Source organism: Stylophora pistillata, chromosome 2, assembly GCF_964205215.1.
Source record: "Stylophora pistillata chromosome 2, jaStyPist1.2, whole genome shotgun sequence".
In the NCBI taxonomy this organism is placed as follows: domain Eukaryota; kingdom Metazoa; phylum Cnidaria; class Anthozoa; order Scleractinia; family Pocilloporidae; genus Stylophora; species Stylophora pistillata.
Window position 1 is genome coordinate 31246341 of NC_142520.1, and position 21887 is coordinate 31268227.

Here is a 21887-nt window from a genome sequence, read left to right on the forward strand (position 1 = left end):
AAGAAAATGAAATGACCAGCAAAGTTCAGAGAAAGCCACAAACAAACAATTGGGATTGGAGGACGAGATCTTGTGGTGGGATTAATTGCGATCATGTAAGTTCTTTGGTCTCGTGATGAACTCGTGAATCTTGTTCAGAGAGGTATAGCTGCAGATGGAAAGAAAATATTTCACGGTATTTTCCTCCGTAAGATTTTAAGATCATAAAATGGCTTGAAAGTTAATTATTTGTTTAATTTTAGTCATTGAGAATTCTTCAGGAGAAATTCTTTCACTGCTTTTGTACGGCCTCTTGCAGTCCATGAATTATGGAGGTAGTTTCCTCTTGAAAGCGCCATTCCAGTGACTGTTCATTTTACATCTGCTTATCGAGGAAATTTTCTGGCCTACAGTAAAATCATTCAAGAATCAACATGAATTTGACGATTTCCTCGATGAAGCACGTATAGCTGCTCATTAGAAATATTCACTCATGGCGTATAAAAATTTAAAGAACACTACATTTTAAATATTAATTTCACATGTTCACAAACTGGAGACGAAAAAAGACAAAGCAATGCTCTTAAGTTAATTTCCCATTCTTTAAAAGAAACTTAAGGTTTTAAATTACTTTTTCGAAAAGTCATGTTGGTTAGAATGGATCATGGTCCACGGCTGAACAGTAGTTTTTTAGGTGTTCTCCTTGCACGTGTGCAAAATCAACCAAAAACAAACCACGTGTTTACAATTGAGCTCGTGAGGACTTATGGGAATGTTCTTATCTGACAAGGCAGCGACGGCCATGCCAAGAATGGCCTTTCTTTCGTAGGCCTTTTGCATCCGGTCAGTTGAACGAGCATCTTTTGTCCTAGATCTATGATAGAAAAGTATTTGGACGGCAAATGACTTTTGTTCACGTATTATTGAATATTTCAGCCGCTGGATGCGTTATATCCTGGTAGTTTTTGCAAACGCAGCAAGTCACACCCCCGTAGTTTGTGTTTAGAACCATTTTGCGTTCATTATTGACTTAAGAAATTTCTGTTCTATCTAGATCCGTCCAATGAGTTTTCCATGTGTTCTTGGCATGAACGAAGTTGGATGGGAAGATGGAGCGTACCACAGCAATGGTATGACTCCAAAACTTGTAGGACGCACCAGTAATGGTGGATCGAAGACGAACAACAGTGGCTTCGAAATTGATGTAGGTGGCAAATCGAACGGGGAAGTGGCAAGTTACCTTTTCCAGCGTCAGGGAGTCGCTACAAGCTTTTCAAAAACAGTTTCAGAAAACGACAAAGGCAATTTTTCTGGCCAGCGATGGTCATCTGTTGGTGAAGGAATGTCAGAACAGGTAAAAACCAATGTCAACAGTGTTATTGTAGCTTGTGTACATGGCCGTGTAGAATTACGGTGAATTGTTTCGTTGTAGAAGCAACTAAGCATTCGAAAATGCGACATCTACTTTTGCAGAGAAGTGATGAATGTTCAAATGCTTAGTTTTGTGTTAGTTTGCCAAACATATGGCTCCAGAGGAGTCACTGCTGCAAAATTTCATTTCTGTGTTATATTGAGACATTGATTACGCGGCTTAAAGCGTTGTTGCATTTACGCTTAAAAGTGTCTTCCCTTAATTTCGAATAAATCTTTTTAATTTAACTTCTTATAGCGCGATATTGTACTGCGGAAATTATAAATGCGCATCGCGAATGTTATGAAGCCCGAATTTTCCTGTCAGCTAATGGGAAGAAGGACGGATACGTTTCACTATCTAATTCTCTCCGTGAATTGCAATGTTGCGATAAAAGCTTATTGCTTGTTTCCATTACCTTCGTTCTACTCTTCTGCAGAACTAAATATACGTTTTTATTTTGTTTTGAAATAGACGATCGACTTGTCTCGTTTTGATATAGAGTAAATTAGTATAAGTGCAATATCGTAAAGCTCAAATACACGATCGAAAAGAAGGCATCGGTGATTTTGTCAAAACTTGCATCTAAGATGTCCGGTAAACAGCCAGTGAAGCGGAGCTATCGTTTTAAAATGAGGCAAAGAGGGCAGTGAACATACTGCAGCTCTGTGAAATTCACTGTTAGACTTTGTGCATAACTTGGTTACTTGCCTCCATCGGTTTAAATTCCACTATTCATCGTTCAATTTCTAGTGAAACAAATCAAAGCTACAGCTACCAGCAAAACCAGTGTTTTATTTTTAACAATTGTATGCTATTTTCGTTTTGCATATCTCTTTCCTTATTTTAGAATGTTTCTGATGTTTCGAGTCCTGAAGTTTTGTGTTTTCATGGATAATGAATTTTTAAACGTTTTGTTAGACATGTTATTTGGCACTGTGTCTCATTAACAAAGAAAATTTTGATAGATGCTTCTAGAGATTCTTTATTTTCATCCTTCTAATTATTGTTTTCAACCAGAAACTCCGAAATGTTCAAGTTGAATCAGGATTTTTTAGTTTTGTTTCTGTTTCACTTTCATATTTGTAGTTTCATAGGCAAAGTACATGTAGCATTAGTAGTATTACAATTTCACTCTCCATTTGGAGGTAGAATTCATACCTTCTTGTTAACCCTAAGTACCAGGCAAAAAGCTTCAATTAATTACACAAAATTACTGTTTACTATTGAGGCAAATTTTTTTAAGCTCAAGCTTGGCCTTACTTGGCTGTGATTATTTATAGACAGAATGATACAATGGCTCTTGTGAATGTAGGGTACATGTCTGAATACTGGTTCCTGGTTTTGTGAAGGTTGGATAATGCTGTCCACTGCATAAATCTCTATCTGGTGGATAGCAATTTTATTTGTTGGATAGCTTAAACCACCCTTTATGACACTGGGCCCATAAGGTTGCACTTTGATTTTTGTGGTAGTTGTTCGTAAAGAATGAGCAATATTTGTTAAAGCATCTCTAATGCAGGCATCTGACCTAAAAAATATAAGGAGACATTGCTGGAGCCTGCTAGTTTGAAGTTCCTGGGGTGTATGAATCATTCTTGATGAGTGTTGTATGCTAGACAATGCTGACAATTCAACAGTTATTGTATATCAGATGGGTTTGCTTAAAAAATACTGCAATTGTCTGTTGAGTTTTTGTTTTTTTATGCTTTTATTGAACATCAAAGAAAGCTGACTTGATTTCTGTTGAGCATTGGCTTTTTCGGCCAACAAAAACCAGAGCAAGATAGTCTCCATGTTGTCTAGTGGACCACACTTTGCAATTCATCAGATTCTGATATGTTGTGATAAATTACCCAGCCGAAGTAGTTTTAAAAGTATGGTATGAAACTAAGAAAAAAAAAAAAAGCAGATGCAACACCAAAATAAACAACACAAATGATTGCAAGAAGTTATGTATCCAAGTTGTAACTTGTTAATATTGACACCTAAGATTGACTAGCATCTAATTGCTCCTTAGAACATCGTCCCTGGATCCCACATTAAGGTCAGACCATTAAAGGTAATGATTGCCCCCTAAAAGAAGCTCTTGATTATTAAATAAGCTCTATTTGTCAGAACCTTAGGAAATGTATAGAGAATAGCATGAGAATACACACAGGGTGTATAGGGCTGGTGTTATTAAGATTCAGAGCACGTGGCTAATCAGCACTTACAACTGTAGTAACAATGAGACTTGCCAAATTTTAGTTGAGGTCGGCTCGTGTAGAGATGTTGAATTTACGATGCTGTGTAAAGAATTTGAATGACAACAACAAGAGATAGGATCAGTAGAATGAGTTCTGCAAATTAACCCTATTGGGTTCAAAGCCCTCAGCCCAGGCCACCCCTGAAAATCTAGACAAAATGGCTGTCAAATTAAAAAAAAAACCACATGGTCCAAACAAATTTACTATTTCATGTCTTGGTTTTACTCTTCAGCAGTGAAACTTTAAAACATGATTGCCAATACAATAAAGAATTACTTAAACTGCTTAAATCCTGGAGATGTATGTTATGCATTTTTAAAAAAAATATTAAAGTATGGTCATCAAGTAAACAAAGTGACCATCACCATACTACCTACTATAAACAAAGGAATGAAAATATCTCAAAACCACAGTAAGTCTTATTTCCTGCTCTTAACTCGGCAGAAATGCAAACAAAAAGAATCAGTCAAAAAACTTTTGCATTACAACAGGCCATCTCACGGGTAAGAGAGTGAAATTTGTAAGTTTTCTTGCACAGATCAAATTTGAATTTACCGCCATTGCTGACATCAGTGAACGTCACGAGGTAAAAAATAACTGGAAGTTACAAGTTAAGCCTACTCAGACCAGGCAGGAAATTGTCATATGGAACTATTGAAGAATGAAATAACTATCAATTGAATAGAACCCTTTCAGTTAGAAGATGATGAACAATGCTTGGATTATACCAAACAAAGAAAGTTGTTTTTATCTTTGACCAGTTTGCGACTTGCAAAGTGAAGGTGAAATGAAATTGGGCTTTACGGCCTAGTACAGCACTCTAAAGAACGGGAAAAAAAAACTACGGTACAATTTAAGAACTAAGGTTAAGTGTTTTTTAAGAGTTAATTTCCTCCGTGCCATTTTGAAAAGCATTCACCACGCATTTGCTGACATAAGGCAATGCCGCATAGCTCACAAGCATATGTTTCGAAGGTGCTTCCATCACTTTGTTTTCTCCCATCGTTGATGAAAAGATTAAGGAAATCTTTCGATGTTGCACCCTCGCCGAGATCTTTCGTTGGGCCACGAGGAATGGTAACCTCTTCGATGTCAATTTCACTCAATGTGTTTGACCATTGAACCCCGACGGAAGGCATATCTTCGTTGTCGCTATCTTCTTCATGATCTTGTTCTTCGTCGCTAGCGAAAATTTGGACATCGGAGTTTGTTCCCCCTTAGTGCTCGCCGAAATCAAAGATCTCGATTTCTCTATCAACATCTCACAGAGAGTTTTCTCGTAACCTTCTCTGTTGTTCCTGTCGAATTTCAGCCACTTCGATAGAAAGACGAGGAAAGATTTCTTCTTCATTGGAAGAACGCGAAGTATCGTCAAATCTGCAAGAAGCCATGCTAAGATACCGAACGCTATTTTCAAAAATTCGTTAAAAATCACGCATGAATTACAGAATGAAAGACATAACATCAAATGAAAGGTTAATTTATGCAGGTCACATTCAGATATATTTCAATACCCAGGGGACTAAGGTTTCTTAGCTACAGCCAATAAAAACAAGTCATATCTGACAGGGCACATGAGGGCGCACTGGATTTTCAGAGGGGCAGTGCTTTCAATAAGAGCTGGCACCCGCCGGAGCTCCGGCGGCTATTCTGTTGCAAGTCGCCGGGTATATTTCACCGCGCTCAAGTCGCAGTCGCCACGCTAAGTCGCAATCAAGTCGCTCTCCGGCGGGTGTTGTACCAAGGTAGCCACCTATTTCAAATCTTATTGAAAGCACTGAGGGGTTTTATTTCCGGGCGCATGAGGGCTCACTGGATGTCAATGGGTAAAAGGGTAGAGAGATTTTATTATGTCGTTGTATTTTCATGTAAAACTAAATATCTGATCTAAGAATCAATAAAACTGGTAGAAAAGCAAGGTAGATTTCTTGTACATACAGTGTATTAACTCTTGAAGAGAGAGAAGGATCACCCTAAAGTGATTTGAACAAGGTTTTATTAAATTTGGTTTAAGTTGAGTGGCTATTATCGCTCAAATTTAAATGTTTTTATTTTGATGATCTCCTTTGCAATTTTTGGCTAAGTTCCCAAACTGTTCCTTTTTTAGACAAATTCCAAGGATGGGGAACTGGATGATAAGTTCCAGAGTTTGTCTTTGAACAACAATGAAAAGAAAGCTGACACACCAATAGAGGAGGTAATCAATATTATTATTTTTTTTTCACTGAGCTTTGTTTGTGTGAAGTATGGCATACTGTCTTGTTGTATATCTCAACTAAAAGGAGTATTTATCTTTTACAAGTTTAAAAATGTTACTACTTTGTAATATTATCATTGATTTCAGTTCCTCAAGGTTTAAAATTACCTTTTTTTGCATGAACTGCATGTAGAGATGGAATGTTTTTTAAGTTACTAATTATGAAAATAAAGTTCTTAGGGAAGTTGTTTATTCAATCAAAACTAGCTCTTATTCCTGGATAATTACCAGGAGACTGTATAGGGGCACTGACAAAGTACAGATGTTCATGTTCCTGAGCCTGTAGATAAGATTCTTGTGATGTGACTTGAACATATATTTTCCCAATGACTTGGAAGTCCATATTATCTTCAAACTTTGAATGAAATTCCCAGCTTCTTTCTTCCTCTGACTTAAACATGCTCTTTAAGATTGGCAAACAGGATGGAACAGAGAGTCAGGAAAATGTGTGTTATGTAACATGTCCACAGGATGGCTGTTTGGTGGAACAGCCAACATCATTGGGGCTGCTATGTTAAAATAACAATGCATGTATTGCAAATGTCCATCAGGTCCGTCAGTGCAAATCTTGCCATCCCTTGGTTAAGTTTTTCCCTGAAACCAAAAGTGGGAATTTCAAGTCAAGACAAAATCAACTCTGACAAGATGCTGAGTCAGTTGCTTACTGGCAAGTGTGCCTTTAAACTCTTATCATCACCCCATTAACAATCTGTTGTATTGATGATAAGCTGGTGGTAATTTCAGATCCTATTCCCCTTATACTACAAGGTATATCTTAGTCTTAAATGTTAGATTTCGGAAAAACATTTTAGAGGACTTGAGACAGTTGCTAGGAGAAAACTTAATTACCATGTAACTTGTCAATCTCAAATGAAGTTTGTTTTGTTTATCTCCTTAAAACCTTGCCACATGTTTTTTTATTCTCAGACAAATTTCATCCATTCATGTTTTGCAGATTGCTTCTACTGCAAAAAAACTATGGGATGTGCAAGACTCTGGTGAGGAAAATCAAGGGGGGATGACAACTGGCATTTTTTTTGGTGAACAGTGGAGAGAGACAGCCTGGGGGCCATCTGTTCCTCATATAGCACAGTCAGAGCATGCTGTATCTCAGCCAATTATGGTGCAACGTCCAGCCAAAGGAGGAAATTTCAACAACCCTTCAGAATCACAGAGTGTTTTGTCACCCAGATCAGCTGACGGGGTTGGGCTAAGCATGGTTGAGTACGTCTTGGCATCATCACCTGGAGGTCAAGAATTAGATGCTCAAATAATCAAGGCTGGATTTGTATGTAGTTTTTCTATATATGTACTTTCTGTATGTAGTTTCTCTATTCAAAGTAGTGTTCAGTTTTGCAATACAAAGACCAGGAAAGGTTCTTGATATACCTTACACTGATTTTGTTTTGGTTTTACTATTTAACTGATAAGCAAGTTGCTTGATTTTCTATCTTCATGTTTGTAAGGCAAATCTCAGCAGCATAACACTCTAAAAAAAGAGTAGCTTACTTATCTAGGGATATGTCGGCTAGTTACAGGGATGTTCTAAGGTGCTTGCTTACTGTCTTGTCAGATGTTCACCTCACAGTGCAGGCTTCTTGTGGCCTTTGCCTCAATTGGTTGTCTGCACAGGAGTATACAACATTGGCCTAAGTTGTTGATTGTGATTGACAGTTTAGTTATATGCTGCATTATGGGTTGTTATGTATTACAAAGGAACACACCATCTAATGTTAAGTTTATTTTTATATGGAGGCAGCATGGCCGAGTGGTCAGCGTGTCGGACTCGCAATCCGTCGCTCCCGGGTTCGAGTCCCGCCCTGATCACTACCTGAATTTGTTTCATGGTGGCTCCAGGTTCAAATCCTCGGCCATGCTTGTAAATAGCCAACTGGTTTGCCTCCGGCCAGTTGGGATTCTTAACAGTGTTATGTTCAATTTGAATTATTGTTTATAGCCCACAAAGTAAACTACTGGGTTACCAGTAATTGTGTCAGCTATTAAAGTTAATTTTTTTTTTTTTTTTTTAAATTTTACAGGGAACATCTCCATCATCTGATGTTTTGTCTGATAAAGGAGCCAAATCAAATGGAGAGAGCAAAGGAAGCAAAGGTGGATCTCCCTTTGAGGAGGGAGCTGGAGATGAAGTTAAGCATGCCCTCCAAGAGGAGCAAAGTCATGACTCTCCAACACCAACCACAAAGCAAAGTGCAGAGGATGACAAGACATCTGTCTCTTTCAGGTGTGTACATTTTCTCTTCCTGTTCAGATTTGATTTAACCCATTGATACTTATGTGTAACACGTGCCTACGAAAAGTCAAAATTTTGGAGTAACCAAGAAAGCAGTACAAAGCAATTAGTACAAAATTTTGCTGCTGACAAGCCTAAGTACAATCACGTTAAACCTTTACTTAAATCGTTAAACTGGTTACCCGTCAAAGACCATTTATATTTTAGAGATGCTATTTTAGCTTTAAAATGCATGTCGGAACTAGCCCCCCACGTACCTTAGTGATAAATAAACCAGAAGTAGTACTGTAAGTAGCCAGAAAACCAGAAATTTGCAGATGCTAAATATCCCTTTATTTAGGTCTGCTACTGGGCAGAAAACTTTCCACTATAGGGCAGTAAACATATGGAATAATTTAAATAATAATTTTAAGTCGTGCATTGATGTTGATAGTTTTAGGAATAAGCTTAGAGTGGCACTTTTAGACAAATTTAATAGGAAGGAATGATATTTTAATTATTTTTAATTGTTATTTAGTAATTTGTATAATTGCATTTTGTATAATTATAATTATGTGTTTGTTTTTTGTATTTGACGCTGAAAAGCCCTTTGGGGAAGTAGTCAATAAACATGTTTGTATGTATGTATGTATGTATGTAGGTATGTACGAAAAGCAAACACAAAGCGCAGTAAATTTTTAAACATCTTTTCCAAAAAACAAGCTCCAGTGAAGGAAAACTAATTAAAGAACTTCTTTCCGACGAAAAAAGTGATAGTTGCATATTAAGTTTTTACTCAGAATTCAAGATGAAAGATAAAAATCGCTAAATATTTTCGCATGTGTGCAAATGGCATGCGGATCATCTTTCAAAAGGGAATGTGCAAATTTGTCCATGAGTGAAGAGATCTCAAGTTCCATGGAATCTATCAATGGGAAGCAAGATGAATATGACCAAGAGATATTTTGGGACGACAAATTTATTCAAAACAGTTTTTGATTTGCTGTTCTAAGCGAAAAACTTACGAATTTCTTACGTGTACAAAGCCCACGCGGTAAAAATTCATCATGCTTGGATCGTTGTTTACTTGCCTTCAGGGCCAGAAAAGTGCGCAGTGTTGTGTTCAAAAATTCTAAAAAAAACTTCAATTTGACGCAAAATCTTCTATTAAACAATACTTTTTGAAAACATTGTTAATCAAACATAATATTTACCGGGCCATCAAATCATCAACTTGTTGCTAGGCCCTCCTTGAAGTCCAAAAGTTTGGTTTTCACTTTGTCCATAATCTACATCGCCTTAGAGAATTGTAGTGTCATTGACTCGATAGCTTATTCTATCACCTTTAAGACCTTGATATCCATTATTTTCCAAGCAGAGTATTCTATAGCATTGCTACTTTACATTCTCAGTTCCACAAGGTCTAACTCGATTGCAAATGAATGAAAACTCCGACCTGAAAATTTTGGGGGTCGGCTGCATGGACGCCTTATTTTCAAATTTGATCATTGTGGAGATGCATAGAATAATGCCCCTCTAGTACCCCCTAAAGCCATCAAAATATATGTGCATACAACGGATTCTGATTGGTTTATTGATCTCCAAACCATAAAGGAAGTTTTGGGGAAAAACTCTACTTAGTAGGGGATGTAGGGGGAAAGCGTTCCCGCGCAAGCCAATCAGGCGGTTACGGGTGGTTCAGGTGTGAATGTGTTAATATCACCTTAGGTAACATGCTTGTTGCTCTGTCTGTTAAACTGAGTATCTATTTGGATGTCAACACATTGGCTATGTACCTAATGATCTCTATTATCTTAAGTCCTGGTAGGTTTGAAATTTGCTAAAATACAGGCATGGTTACAAAGAATTAGGCAGCAAGTTGTAATGTTTCTAAGTCAATTTGCATGTGTGGTACTATAAGGTATGCCTCTTAGTCACCTGTCTCTTGCTTCTTCAGGAATGTAGTTTCCCCAGCGATGGTTGGTTTGTAGTAACATCATTTGCCAAGGAATCTTATATGCTGACAACGTTTAAGTTCTGAGATTATCTGCTTTCTCAAAAGCAACTGTTTCATTTAGCATCCTGCTTCTTGACCTGGTTGTCTCTGCAATACTGATATTTTGTGTTAGCAAAAATTCAGAGGGGTATTCAAATGCTATTTACATCATGCATTTTAGCACTTTGCTTTTAGGCAAAAAATAAAGGGTCAGCAAGTTCAGTATAGATGCCTGTAATCATTAACAGATTAGTAAACCAGATTTATCTATTGTCCCCAAGACACCTGTGTAATATTTCAATCTGTTTTTTTTTTCCCCAAAACAAAATACCTTATTGCATGATATGATTTTCTCAAAGGTTCTTTTCAAAAAATACCTTTGTGCAAATCTTTTTGAGGTAAATTAAGTGTATTTGGAAAAATTTCAAAAACATTAAATGTTACATATACATGAAACTTCTGACATAGCACAAAATGGAGAATACTTATACTCCTGGGGATTGTTTTTGGGCTGAGTAATTATTTATTGTTGACAATTAGTGGAAGTAAGTTAAAAGTATTCTTTGAGCAATTGAAACAAATCACCACCAAAACAAACAAACAAACAAACTAAAAAAACAAAAAATAACAAATTACCAGTAACACAAAGAACTATCAAAATTAACATATTTACTTACATTATCATCAAGAAGAAATGTTAGTCAACTCTCTTACAATAAATTATAGCCCACGCGCAACGTCGTCAAAGAGCAAAAGAAAAGAAAAACTCTGTTGGTAAACATGCTTTTAAACAGAAATGACGTTCACTGTGAACTAGAACCTGAGAAGACTTCAGATATGCAACTTTTATTGCCTAAAGCCATGTGCAAAGAAATACTGAATTCTGAATTTTTGGTCGTAAGGCGGTCCACAAAATGTTCTGCTTGAACTTTCTTTGGAGAGGAGTACAGTTGGGGACAATTGCTATCAGATGGGATTGTTAACTGTATGATGCATGATTATTAAGTTTAAAGCTCATCAAATACAACTAGTAATGATTCAGTCACGATTAATAGCTGTGCTTTCCATGATTATTGATTGCAATAGAACACTCTTTGTGACAAATAATTGTAAGAGAAGCCCTTTGTTGCAAGTAATAATCTTAATCTTAGGATGTAATGACAAAATCATTCAATGTTTCACTCCAGAAATTTAAAAACTCTCTAGAAATTAATAAACACCTGTTCAGTATAGTATAACATTTCTAAACTAACAGGTATTGGCTTCAATTTGTTTATTTCAGTATCAAGTAAACTTATGTTACTTAGTGCAAATTGTACTGAAAATTGTGTAGTTTGATTAGCCCCTGATAGTTTCCAACCAGCAGTTTCCCAAGTTTGAAACCTGAAGTTGATTGTTTGTACAGGTCAGAAAACAATGTTTAAAGGTTTTTTTTTTTTTTTTTTTTTAGCCGAACTCCTGGCAGTAGACAACCGTCTCCTACTTCAGGCTCTCAACATCAAGATGTTCAACAAACCACCCAAACACAGCTGCCTACACAGCAACCAGTGGGTCAGAACAAGACTAAAACCTTCAAACAGTCTGATGCCATTGAAGATATTGTCGCGCCTGTGGCATTGATAGATCCTCTTGAAAGTGTTCAACTGGAGCAGCTTTCATTTGCACCCCAGAGAGAGCCTGTGGTTGGTACTCCTACTAGCCCATCAGATTTTGTGATGGTCCCTGGAGCATCTTTACAAAGCCACAATGCTACCTCTCAGCATGGGCAGTCACTTCACTTGACACACCAACATCAGTTGGCATTGGCAATGGCTGCTCAACAACAGCAGCAACAACAACAACAACAGCAACAGCAACAGCTTGGATTGCAATCTGGCTTACAATCCAGTGGTATTGGCCATCCAAACCCATATTACATCACAGCCCCACCATCACAAGATCCATATGGTAATCCTTCGCTTGCTGCAGTCAGTGGTGGTGCCCATCAGGTAGTCCATCCCCAATATGCAGCCTATAGTGTTCAGCCATGGGGTGTGTATTCTGCAGCTGGAGCATCGGGTACAGGAGGATACCTCCAACAGCAACAGCAACAACAACAACAACAACAGCATGCTCAGCTGCTTCGCTCCAACTCGGGTGGGATGACTGGAAGGCCTATGCAGGGACAGGTGGAAATTATTGGGACTCCACCATCACACCAGCAGCAGGCTATGGCTGCTGCATCTTCGGGAACTAACTATCAGCTAGTAGCTCCACCTGGGGCAGCCCCATTAGGACTAGGAGCTACTGCTTACTATGATCAGTCAGGAAACTTGGTGCTAGGGAATACACAAAATGTCAACAATATGGCAACAGCACAAATGGCAGCTAGTCAGATGGGAGCCCTCAGAATGGTGTCACCAGTAGTGGTGAATGCTCAGAATGCAGGTGCCAACTCTGTCACAGGAGGGCGACTTGGAAATGCCAGCTCAATGGGTGGGGCATCAACTCTAGGGCTGTTTGGACAACAGCAGCAACAGCCACAGTTAAACAGCAGTGCTCTGGGTATGCTTGGTGGTGTTGTAGGAGGCTCTTCTGGAGTTGGAGCTGTAGGTACCATTCCAAGTGGAGGAACTAGAAGAGATTCTATGAATGCTTCTGAATACAGCAAACGAGCAGGAATCACCCAGTACTATACAACACCAGGTGGGGTAAGCAACCTTACAAGTTTGTCCATCTCAGCACAACCATCCTACAATGCTCCCCAGGAGCTGCCAACACCTCCACTACTTTCACAAGGACAGTCAGGGTTTGGTGGTCAGTCAGCATATGGTGGACAGTCAGGCTTCACTGTAGGGAGCCCCATCTCTAATGGGCTCTCTCGTTACATGCAACTTGCAGCTGCCCCCAGAGAGTCTCCTACAAAATATCAGGGGTCACTTGGTGGCCTTGGTGGAATGCAGTATGGCAGCTCAGCTTTAAGTGCTGGCAACTTTAGGGGGTCAAGAGGTAAAGAAACAGGGAGAAGTAGGCTATTGGAAGACTTCCGTAATAATCGCTATCCCAACATCCAGCTGCGTGACTTGGCAAATCACATTGTGGAATTCTCGCAGGACCAACATGGTTCAAGGTTTATCCAGCAGAAATTAGAACGTGCTTCTCCAAATGAAAAGCAGATGGTTTTTCATGAAATCCTCCCAGCTGCTTACAGCTTGATGACTGATGTGTTTGGAAACTACGTTATACAGAAGTTCTTTGAGTTTGGGAGTCCTGAACAGAAGCATCACCTTGCCAACTGCATTCGTGGACATGTGTTGCCTCTTGCCTTACAAATGTATGGATGTCGGGTCATACAGAAAGCTTTGGAGTGTATTTCTCCAGATGTTCAGGTATGATAACCTTTACTAAACACATACAGATCTATGAGATCTGTATGTGTTTATGAGAGATTGTAGTCAAACAATCAGGAAATTTACTTGGTGCCAAACAGGAAAAAAGTAGTCTCGAATTGAGGTACTGAAATGGAAAAAAATTCATAAAGTTTAGGTTGGTAAATTCTATCTGCGCTGAATTGCAGCAAATGTTAAGGTATGATTTGTCCTCAGTTAGATATTCTGATAGATGATGAGACAGAAGAGCACTAATTTATTAAGTGCTCTGGCGGAGAGCAAAGGCTCAAAACGTCAGCTTTTTAACTCCTTATTGAGGCCAGTTTACATTCTCAAAGCAGTTGATGAAACCAAATTACCTTGTTATTCCCACCAACACAGCACCACAGTTTCTTTAGAAACTTACCCCCTTTATTCACTTATTTATGAATATTTATCCCATTCCCTCCCAATATCTCTTTAGTAATTCTCCCTACTGTCTGCTTAAGAACTGTTATGATGCAAGTTTGGAGAATTTAATTTGGGATCAGCTAATAGCCCCTTAATTCACATTCCACTTTATTCTCAGCACTAGTCTGTGATTTTGTATTGATAGTAAAAGAAATTCTTGGTCATTCATGGGAATGGAAGGGTTAAGATGGTTAGTCCCTTCCTTGTTACAGCTTTACAGATTTCTCTTTCCTTACCTATGTGATTGATGTGTTACCCATTAGAATATGTATGAATTTGACTAGCTGGGGTTTGGAGCAACAACACACATTGTCTGTTTTAATTAGCTTTGTTAACTAGCTCTGTTATGTGTTGTAGAATGATCTGGTCCGAGAATTGGATGGACATGTGCTGAAGTGTGTTAAGGATCAAAATGGGAACCATGTGGTGCAGAAGTGTATTGAGTGTGTTGACCCATCTTCACTTCAGTTCATCATTGGAGCTTTTCAGGCACAGGTATTAGTTTATTTTAAAAGCAAACTTGGTTGTGATCTGTTGTCAGGTTTTACGTCAAATGAACATATGTTGCTGTCTGTGATGGTAAAACATGCAGAAAAAATTGTTTGGGAAAAAAAAAACTAAAGTCAACAGGACCTATAACCTTTGGCAGCATTAATTGCACAAAGGTTGGTGGAGTTTAGAAAATCAGTGAAGCATAATAATGTTTAAAACCTCAACTAGTGTGAGGTAATCTAATTGGTTATTTACAATGATACAAATCCAAGACTTCTGGTAAGTGAGTTGAATTGCTTCACAATTGTTTGGTAAAGTCATTGATATATTTTCCTTAGGTGTCAAGTGGTTGAAAAATTAGTTTTACTTCCAAAGTTCCTGCTTTGTATTTTGTTTTTTCTTTGATGTTAGTGAATACATCTTAAAATTAATATTGTTTATTATCACCAATCCTTGGAGACCCAGGGGCTGTGAGTCTATTTCAAGTTCAGGGCAGAAGAGCCCCTGGGGACGTTGTCTTACGAGACTAGTTCCAAATGGTTGCAGTCATTCTGGCATCTGATTGGTGCCAGAATTCTTTGTGTTTTTCTGCCCGATCAGAGGGAAGTGGCCTTTGGAGTCCTTTCGTGTGTTTTAATACACGCATATATAACAAGCTCTGTTGCTCGCTATGTTTGTTTGGGCCGTGTGACGAAGCTTTGCCCAAGGTGAAAAGTTTCAGTCTCAGCACACAATGTAAGAGAAATCGATCAGATTGTCTGCAAAATCTTACCGGAAGTTATACTGAATACTTTCGCAGGTATCACAAGAGAACATGTTTAAAAGTTTGCAAGGTTCGTATAAAACATAATGGTTGCAGGCATTGATATGTCGCTTTAAACGTTAGATGAGATGTAAGCTTAAATCTTTTTAGATTTTTTGTACAATTTGTTGTGACTGAAACTTTTCCAATCCCGTGGAGTTATTTCGTCGCACGGGCCACGCATGTATGTCAAGCAACTGGTGCTTACGTTTACGTAGCTTTCTGTGCGTGTCAAATTCTAATCGTTGCTTTGTATTAAAGTCTTTCACAATATGGCCAAGATTGCAGAGAACGTTAAGTACGCGGATGACCACCAGCAAAGGCTTAAAGAAAGCTTAGCTTTGTTCCGGTTAGCTAATTAAAATCTGAACAAAAACTAATCATCGAGAACATCGTGGAAAGGAGATATGTTTTCGGACAGTTACCGGAGGGGTCTGGAAAAAGTTTAATCTTTCAGCTGCGTAGAGTGTTCAAATTCTTGAGCTCGAAAGGCCACGGATTCTCTTCTAGTCCCTTGGTCATTGTCATTTCACCTCTTTTGTCGGTTGTTGAAGACCAAGTTAAATACCTTTGATCATTGGGAATCAATGCTGCTTTCATTGGGGGAAACAAAACCAAAGACCAAGAAATATTGGATGGAAAGGGTGGGCTTGCTTTACTGTAAATGTCAGCTTAGTACAGGGTTATCTACCACATCTAATAAACAAAAGTTTCCACGTTTAGCTTTTCTTTTTTTTTTTTTTTCAAGCGAAGATTAGATTTTGGCCGGGTGCGCGCAGAAAGTTGCGTAAGTGCCCGTTGCTTGACATACCTGCGTAGCCCGTGTGACGAAATAGCTTCTCGGGATTGAAAAAGTTTCAGTTACAGCATATTATACAAAAAATCTTGAAAGATTTAGGCTTACATCATGTCTAATGTTTAAAGCGACATATCAATGCTTGCAACCATTATGTTTTACACGAACCTCGCAAACTTTTAAACACATTCTCTTGTGATACTTGTGAAAGTATTCAGTATAATTTCCGGTAAGATTTCGCAGACAATCTGATCAATGTCTCTTACATTGTGTGCTGAGACTAAAACTTTTCACCTCGGGCAAAGCTTTGTCGCATGGCCCTAACAAACATAGCGAGCAACAGAGCTTGTTGTCTATGTGTGTGTTAAAACACACGAAAGGACTCCAAAGGACACTTCACTCTGATTGGGCAGAAAAACACAAAGATTTTCTGGCACCAATCAAATGCCAGAATGACTGCGACCGTTTGGAACTAGTCTTGTAAGACAATGTCCCCAGGGGGGGCTCTTCTGCCCTGAACTTGAAATCGACTCACAGCCGCTGGGTCTCCGAGGATGGTTATCACCAAGAGTTGGGAAAAAACAAACAATTGGAGGACTTCAAAGGAGCTTTTCCCAGGATTCCTTTTAATGAAAACAAAAAAAAAAATTATTAAATAGGTTTAGTTTTTTTTTAAGTTTGCCACTCACAATGCCACCAAACAATTATTTTCTCAGCTCTTAATATTCAAAGTCAATTCTCAGTGAAACAAAAAAAAAACAAAAAACAAAAACAAAAAAACGGCTAAGGTGTTGTTTCTTAACTCGTGTATAAATCGTTGTTCCATAATTGCAGGTGTATGCTTTGTCAACTCACCCTTATGGATGCCGTGTGATCCAACGCATCCTTGAGCACTGCATGCCAGAGCAGACATCACCAATACTAAATGAATTGCATCAACATACAGAAAGACTGGTTCAAGATCAATATGGTAACTATGTGATCCAACATGTCTTGGAGCATGGCACACCTGAGGACAAGAGCAAGATTGTACATGAACTCAGAGGAAACATACTCAATTTTAGCCAGCACAAATTTGCCAGGTAATTTTGCATTTATGAATGATTTCAAGGCTAACACAAAAGGGATCCATGTGCTTAGTAAATAATCCTAGTAACAAAGTCATTTCAAGTTTGTAAGACTCAAAAAGAAAAAAAAAAAAAAAAGGAAATATAAGAAGCCCCCCCCCCCCCCAAAATATGAGTACACAGTTTGTTTTCATCTCCTTAGTAGTATTTTACAAGTTTAGAAGATTCATTGTCTCTCTTTCCTTTTCTTTTTCTTTTTTTTAGCAATGTGGTTGAGAAGTGCGTTACTCATGCCTCGCGTACAGAAAGAGCAATGCTCATTGATGAAGTTTGCGGCAGCAGTGATAAGTAAGTTTAATGCATTTATCAACTTTCCTGTTACTTTGACTTTTTTTAAAACAAGGTCTGCTGTAATCTTAACCAGGACAGTTGATCAATGTTCTCAAGTGCAACTTCTTGAAAAAGAAAGATTTCATGCCTGTTTGTGTTGGTGGAGAATGACACATTTCACTTCATATGCCTTTTATTTGGTTTCGATAACAAAATTTTTTGATATATAATAACTTTTGAAATGTCATTAAGGTTGTCTCCAAACAAATTTTTTCACTATTAATAAATAATAATTATTTAACAGTTATGTGCCGAATGACTAAACATTGTTTAATAATCATCAAGGGGACAATTCTGCAACGCTTAGCCCAAGGCGAATGATAGTATAATTGTTCAGGTGCTCTGAAGTTCTGTTATAGATTTGTGTTGAAAGTACTCTTTTACAATTGTTTTGATTACTTGTACTGAGATATGCAGCCAACTTCCACTTGACTTTAAAAGGTCTATTTCATTCAGTCAGCAAAAACTTGTATCTCTTTTTTTGAAAAGAGGCATGCAAAATTTGGTAGCATCTTTAGCACTAGTTGGAATTGAATTGCTATAATCACCTTGTGCAAGGTTATTATAGCCAGATATGATGCAATCCTTGACCAATCAGAGGTTTTGCATATCTGTAATCACCAGAGCAGTTATACTAACTTTCTTAAGACAAGGAGAAACACATTAATGCAAAATTCATGACATGACTTTTTATAATTAGTGCCTTGTACACCATGATGAAGGACCAGTTTGCAAACTATGTAATTCAGAAGATGATTGATGTGGCAGAACCGCCTCAACGCAAGCTGCTGATGCACAGGATTCGGCCCCATGTGGCAACGTTGCGCAAGTACACTTATGGAAAACACATTTTAGCCAAGTTAGAGAAGTACTACATGACAATGAAACCAGCACCAGATTTCCTCCCTTTGACAAATGGTCCTTTGCTTTAGAAATGTACTTTGTTCAAGTCATCTATTTTCTTGTTTGCGGTTGTTGTTGTTGTTTTTTTTTTGTTTTACTTTCTTGCTTAATTTTTTGGAGATGTTTTTAGAATTGGCATCACAAATATAGATCTATTAATATTGATCCAGAACTTGTTAAGATGTTTTTCATTCTTATGAAGCTGTAAATTTCCTTGTCAAACTGTAAAAAAATCCTTTCTTAAAGCTATTAATCTTATATTTTACTCAATTTGAAATCTTTTGTCTCTCCAAATCAGTTCTCATTATTGACATTCTCAGTTCAGTTATTGAATTTTACGCATTGAACAGCGTCATCTGTGTGCCAGTTGTACCAAAGAATGCAGTTGATTTTTACCTGTATAGGTAAAACGTAGTTGTCGTGTCTTTTTGATCAACAGAGCAAATTGATGGTTGAATTTTATGATTTCAATGAACTTTTAGTCTTCTTAAATGCAGTGGCTTTTGTTGATTATAGTTACATGTTAAATGAATACAAGTTTCTTCAGTAACAGTTATTAATAATGCTAGGTCCAATAATTGTAGTATTTCCTTCCTAATGGAAGGTAGATTCTTTTTGGTAGATTCTTTTTGGTAGATAGGTAGCACATGCATGTTATGTTACTAATCAAAGCTTATTAATTAGGAAAATTACAGGCAATCAAAGCCAGAGTCAGTAATCCTGTTATTTTCGGAGGGTTTTTAAGAGCGTCAAGGTTCTATCTCTGCAGTCTATTGACATGTTACTATGAATCAAAGCCTTCAAAGATAATTGTGCCAGGTAAATGTACAATTAAACCATTTTGCGTCTGTTTTTACATTTAGAAACTGAAAATCTTTTACCTGTTATAGTGTTTCCCAGTCTAGTTAGCAAAGGAAGTACATGTCTTTCGAGGATTGTTGTTCTAAAGTTGTTGGCAAATGATTAGATTGAAATTTATGTAATTTATTTATTTGACAGAAAACCCGAGCCCACGAATGTAATGTTAACAGGAAATTGCTTGTACTCTAGGCTAATGACTGTTTGTTGGCATAGGTTTCATTATCCTGACTGAAATTTTCGTGAGGCCTATTCTTATATTGTCTCCTTAGTTGTTTAGCATGTTAAGTAAGTATGAGTCGAATAGAATGTTAAGTTAAGTTCAGTAGTATGATTCAGTACGTATGCCTTGTGTGTCAAACCAACTGGCTTGGGAGATCAACAGCACAGCTGCAAGTGTTGTGATTTTCTGAGGAGGCACAGTTTGGCATGCGAGGGAAAGTCCTACATAAGTAATCATGTTAAAAGTTTCAACTAGAAGGGTGTTCCTTCATACTTAAGAACTTTTTGACAGGTGTGCATGTTTCACTTACTGAAGCAAAAATGCTGTGACCATATTTGGATGGGGAAGGTGTGGCCATCATAGAGCGTTTCCACTCGCTAGGGTTGGCACGTGGTGAGAAGCTGTGTAGATATATTGGAAGAGAGGGAAATGTTTAAATAAAGAGAGTTCAGATCACAGAAGATTGACCCACTGTACCAATAAAATCCACGTGAAGTCGACTGGAAGCGATCTATAGGTGCTCTTCCCATGCTTTTAGAAAATAATTTTTTCGAATTCTTTCCACAATTATATTGTCAAAGGTGAATAGGCGAGGTAGTTAGCCACGTGTTGTAACATTCAAGTTTCTATGTTTTGTAAGTATGTGGATTTAATTAAGGTGGTAAAAATGACCCAAACTTCTATATATTTGATTCAAAGAATTGTAACAAAATGTAAACTGTAACATTGCAATGTTTTTAAGGCCCTTGTAAGGAAATTCCTGTACATTCTGTACATTTGTAAATGGCCACTGGCGAGAGCTGCATTGAATTGTAACCAGCACACTGTATAGATAACGTAAACATACTTTTGGTGGCTATCGCAAGTGCAAGTGTTCGAGTGTTTTCATAAACGTTTTGGGGTCCATAGTTTGGATGTTCTTAGGTTGATTATCAGAGACTTGTACTTGGGATGTATGTCGCCGGACAGAGCAGTTTTGCTTCGGTAAATATTTCGTACCACTGTTTATATGTATTCAGAGAAATCAAACACTATCAAAACAACAAAGACAAATATATTGTAAGGATAATTTATCATTTTGATCAAGAGCGCTTGAAACTTTTTGCCGTTTTAGGTTTTAGGGTAATTTTTAACAGACTCGGTCTTTTTTTTTTTCGGAGTCTCGCGGTGTAATGAAGCAGAAAGGGTAAGTGTTTTTGTATGTTTCTGTGTAATACTGAACAAGTACCGCCTTGTACAATGTGTGCGGTTGTGTAGAAGTATGTAAATGATGTAAAGAAAGTAGTCTTTTGAATTCCTGTATTAAAATTTAAAGGTGGTTGCACAAATAAATGATATTGTTTATCAGTGTTGTTTTGAAACCTTGCTGAAAAGAAATTAGTGTACGACGTGTCACTCCCTCAATATTAATCCACGAGAGTTCTTGTGTGTTTTGCTGCATAAATATTAACGATCTTGGGTTCCATGTTCTATTTCCAACATCGCTACAGGGAACCGAGTGAACATTGTAATGATCTATAGTGCGGACTACCTTGGGGCCGATGAAAACTGAAATTCATTGACGTTTTCTGTTCAACAGCGCAAATAAATGTATTTGTGAGTCGTTTTGGTGTGAAGTATTGCTGAGAAAGTTTACGAGTTGTGCAGTATTTTGACGAGCCCGCGGGACGTATTAAAGTGCAAACAACGAGTAAACATGGGCATGCTACTCGTGCGGTAATTGTTTTTTTGAACAGGTAGGGTGGGTGGAGTAGTACACTGTGAACTGATGTTGCCATTTTCGTTAAAGAGAAAGAGCATTAAAATAACAAAAACATCTCGTTACTTTATCTTAATAAAGATAATGTACTAGATATTTGGAGCAACTTCAGAATACCCAGCCACTTTTGAACGTTAACTCGATTACTCTCGCGCTCCCGAAGACGAAGCATAAGGAAAAGAGAGGGCATGTAACCTAGTGTTCTCGCAGTCCCGCCCTCCTGAAGTTGAAAGATAATATTAAAAGAGAGGTCAGTTAAACCGGTACTCACGCAGTCCCGCGCTCCCAAAGTCGAAGAATGATTAAAACGGATTTATGGCAGCCTGACATGATTCACTTCTTTAATAAAACATTACTTATTTAACAGCAATTTGTTAAGTATAAATTGTTCGTTCTTTCAAAAAGAAATCGATATGTTCCATTTTTTTGGAAAGACTCGGAAATTCTTCATTCAAAAATTTTAATCAAAATTATACAATTTCTTGAATAAAAAAATAACGAAAATGCAACTTAGCCTGGAAGGAATTCGATTTGAATGTGTGGGTTCTATTTATGAACGAAGGTTATATATTTGAATTTGGCAGCTCACTCACCAGCGAAGTCGAAATGCTCAAAAACAGGGTATGCGTGTTAGTGTACACCGTTTGGTCACGCTAA

The 21887-nt window shown here is 37.8% G+C and overlaps 1 protein-coding gene across 1 annotated transcript; it reads left to right on the top strand.

Moving 5' to 3' along the window:
- Nucleotides 1–745: 745 nt before the first annotated feature.
- On the top strand, nt 746–20820 carry LOC111328056 (pumilio homolog 2). Its single transcript, XM_022932408.2, is given in 11 exon segments — nt 746–767; nt 770–822; nt 1034–1333; nt 5747–5836; nt 6852–7184; nt 7936–8138; nt 11573–13490; nt 14298–14435; nt 16865–17112; nt 17362–17445; nt 18188–20820. Coding segments are annotated over 11 exon segments (3621 nt in total). The 3' UTR covers nt 18420–20820.
- The last annotated feature ends 1067 nt before the right edge of the window (nt 20821–21887 follow it).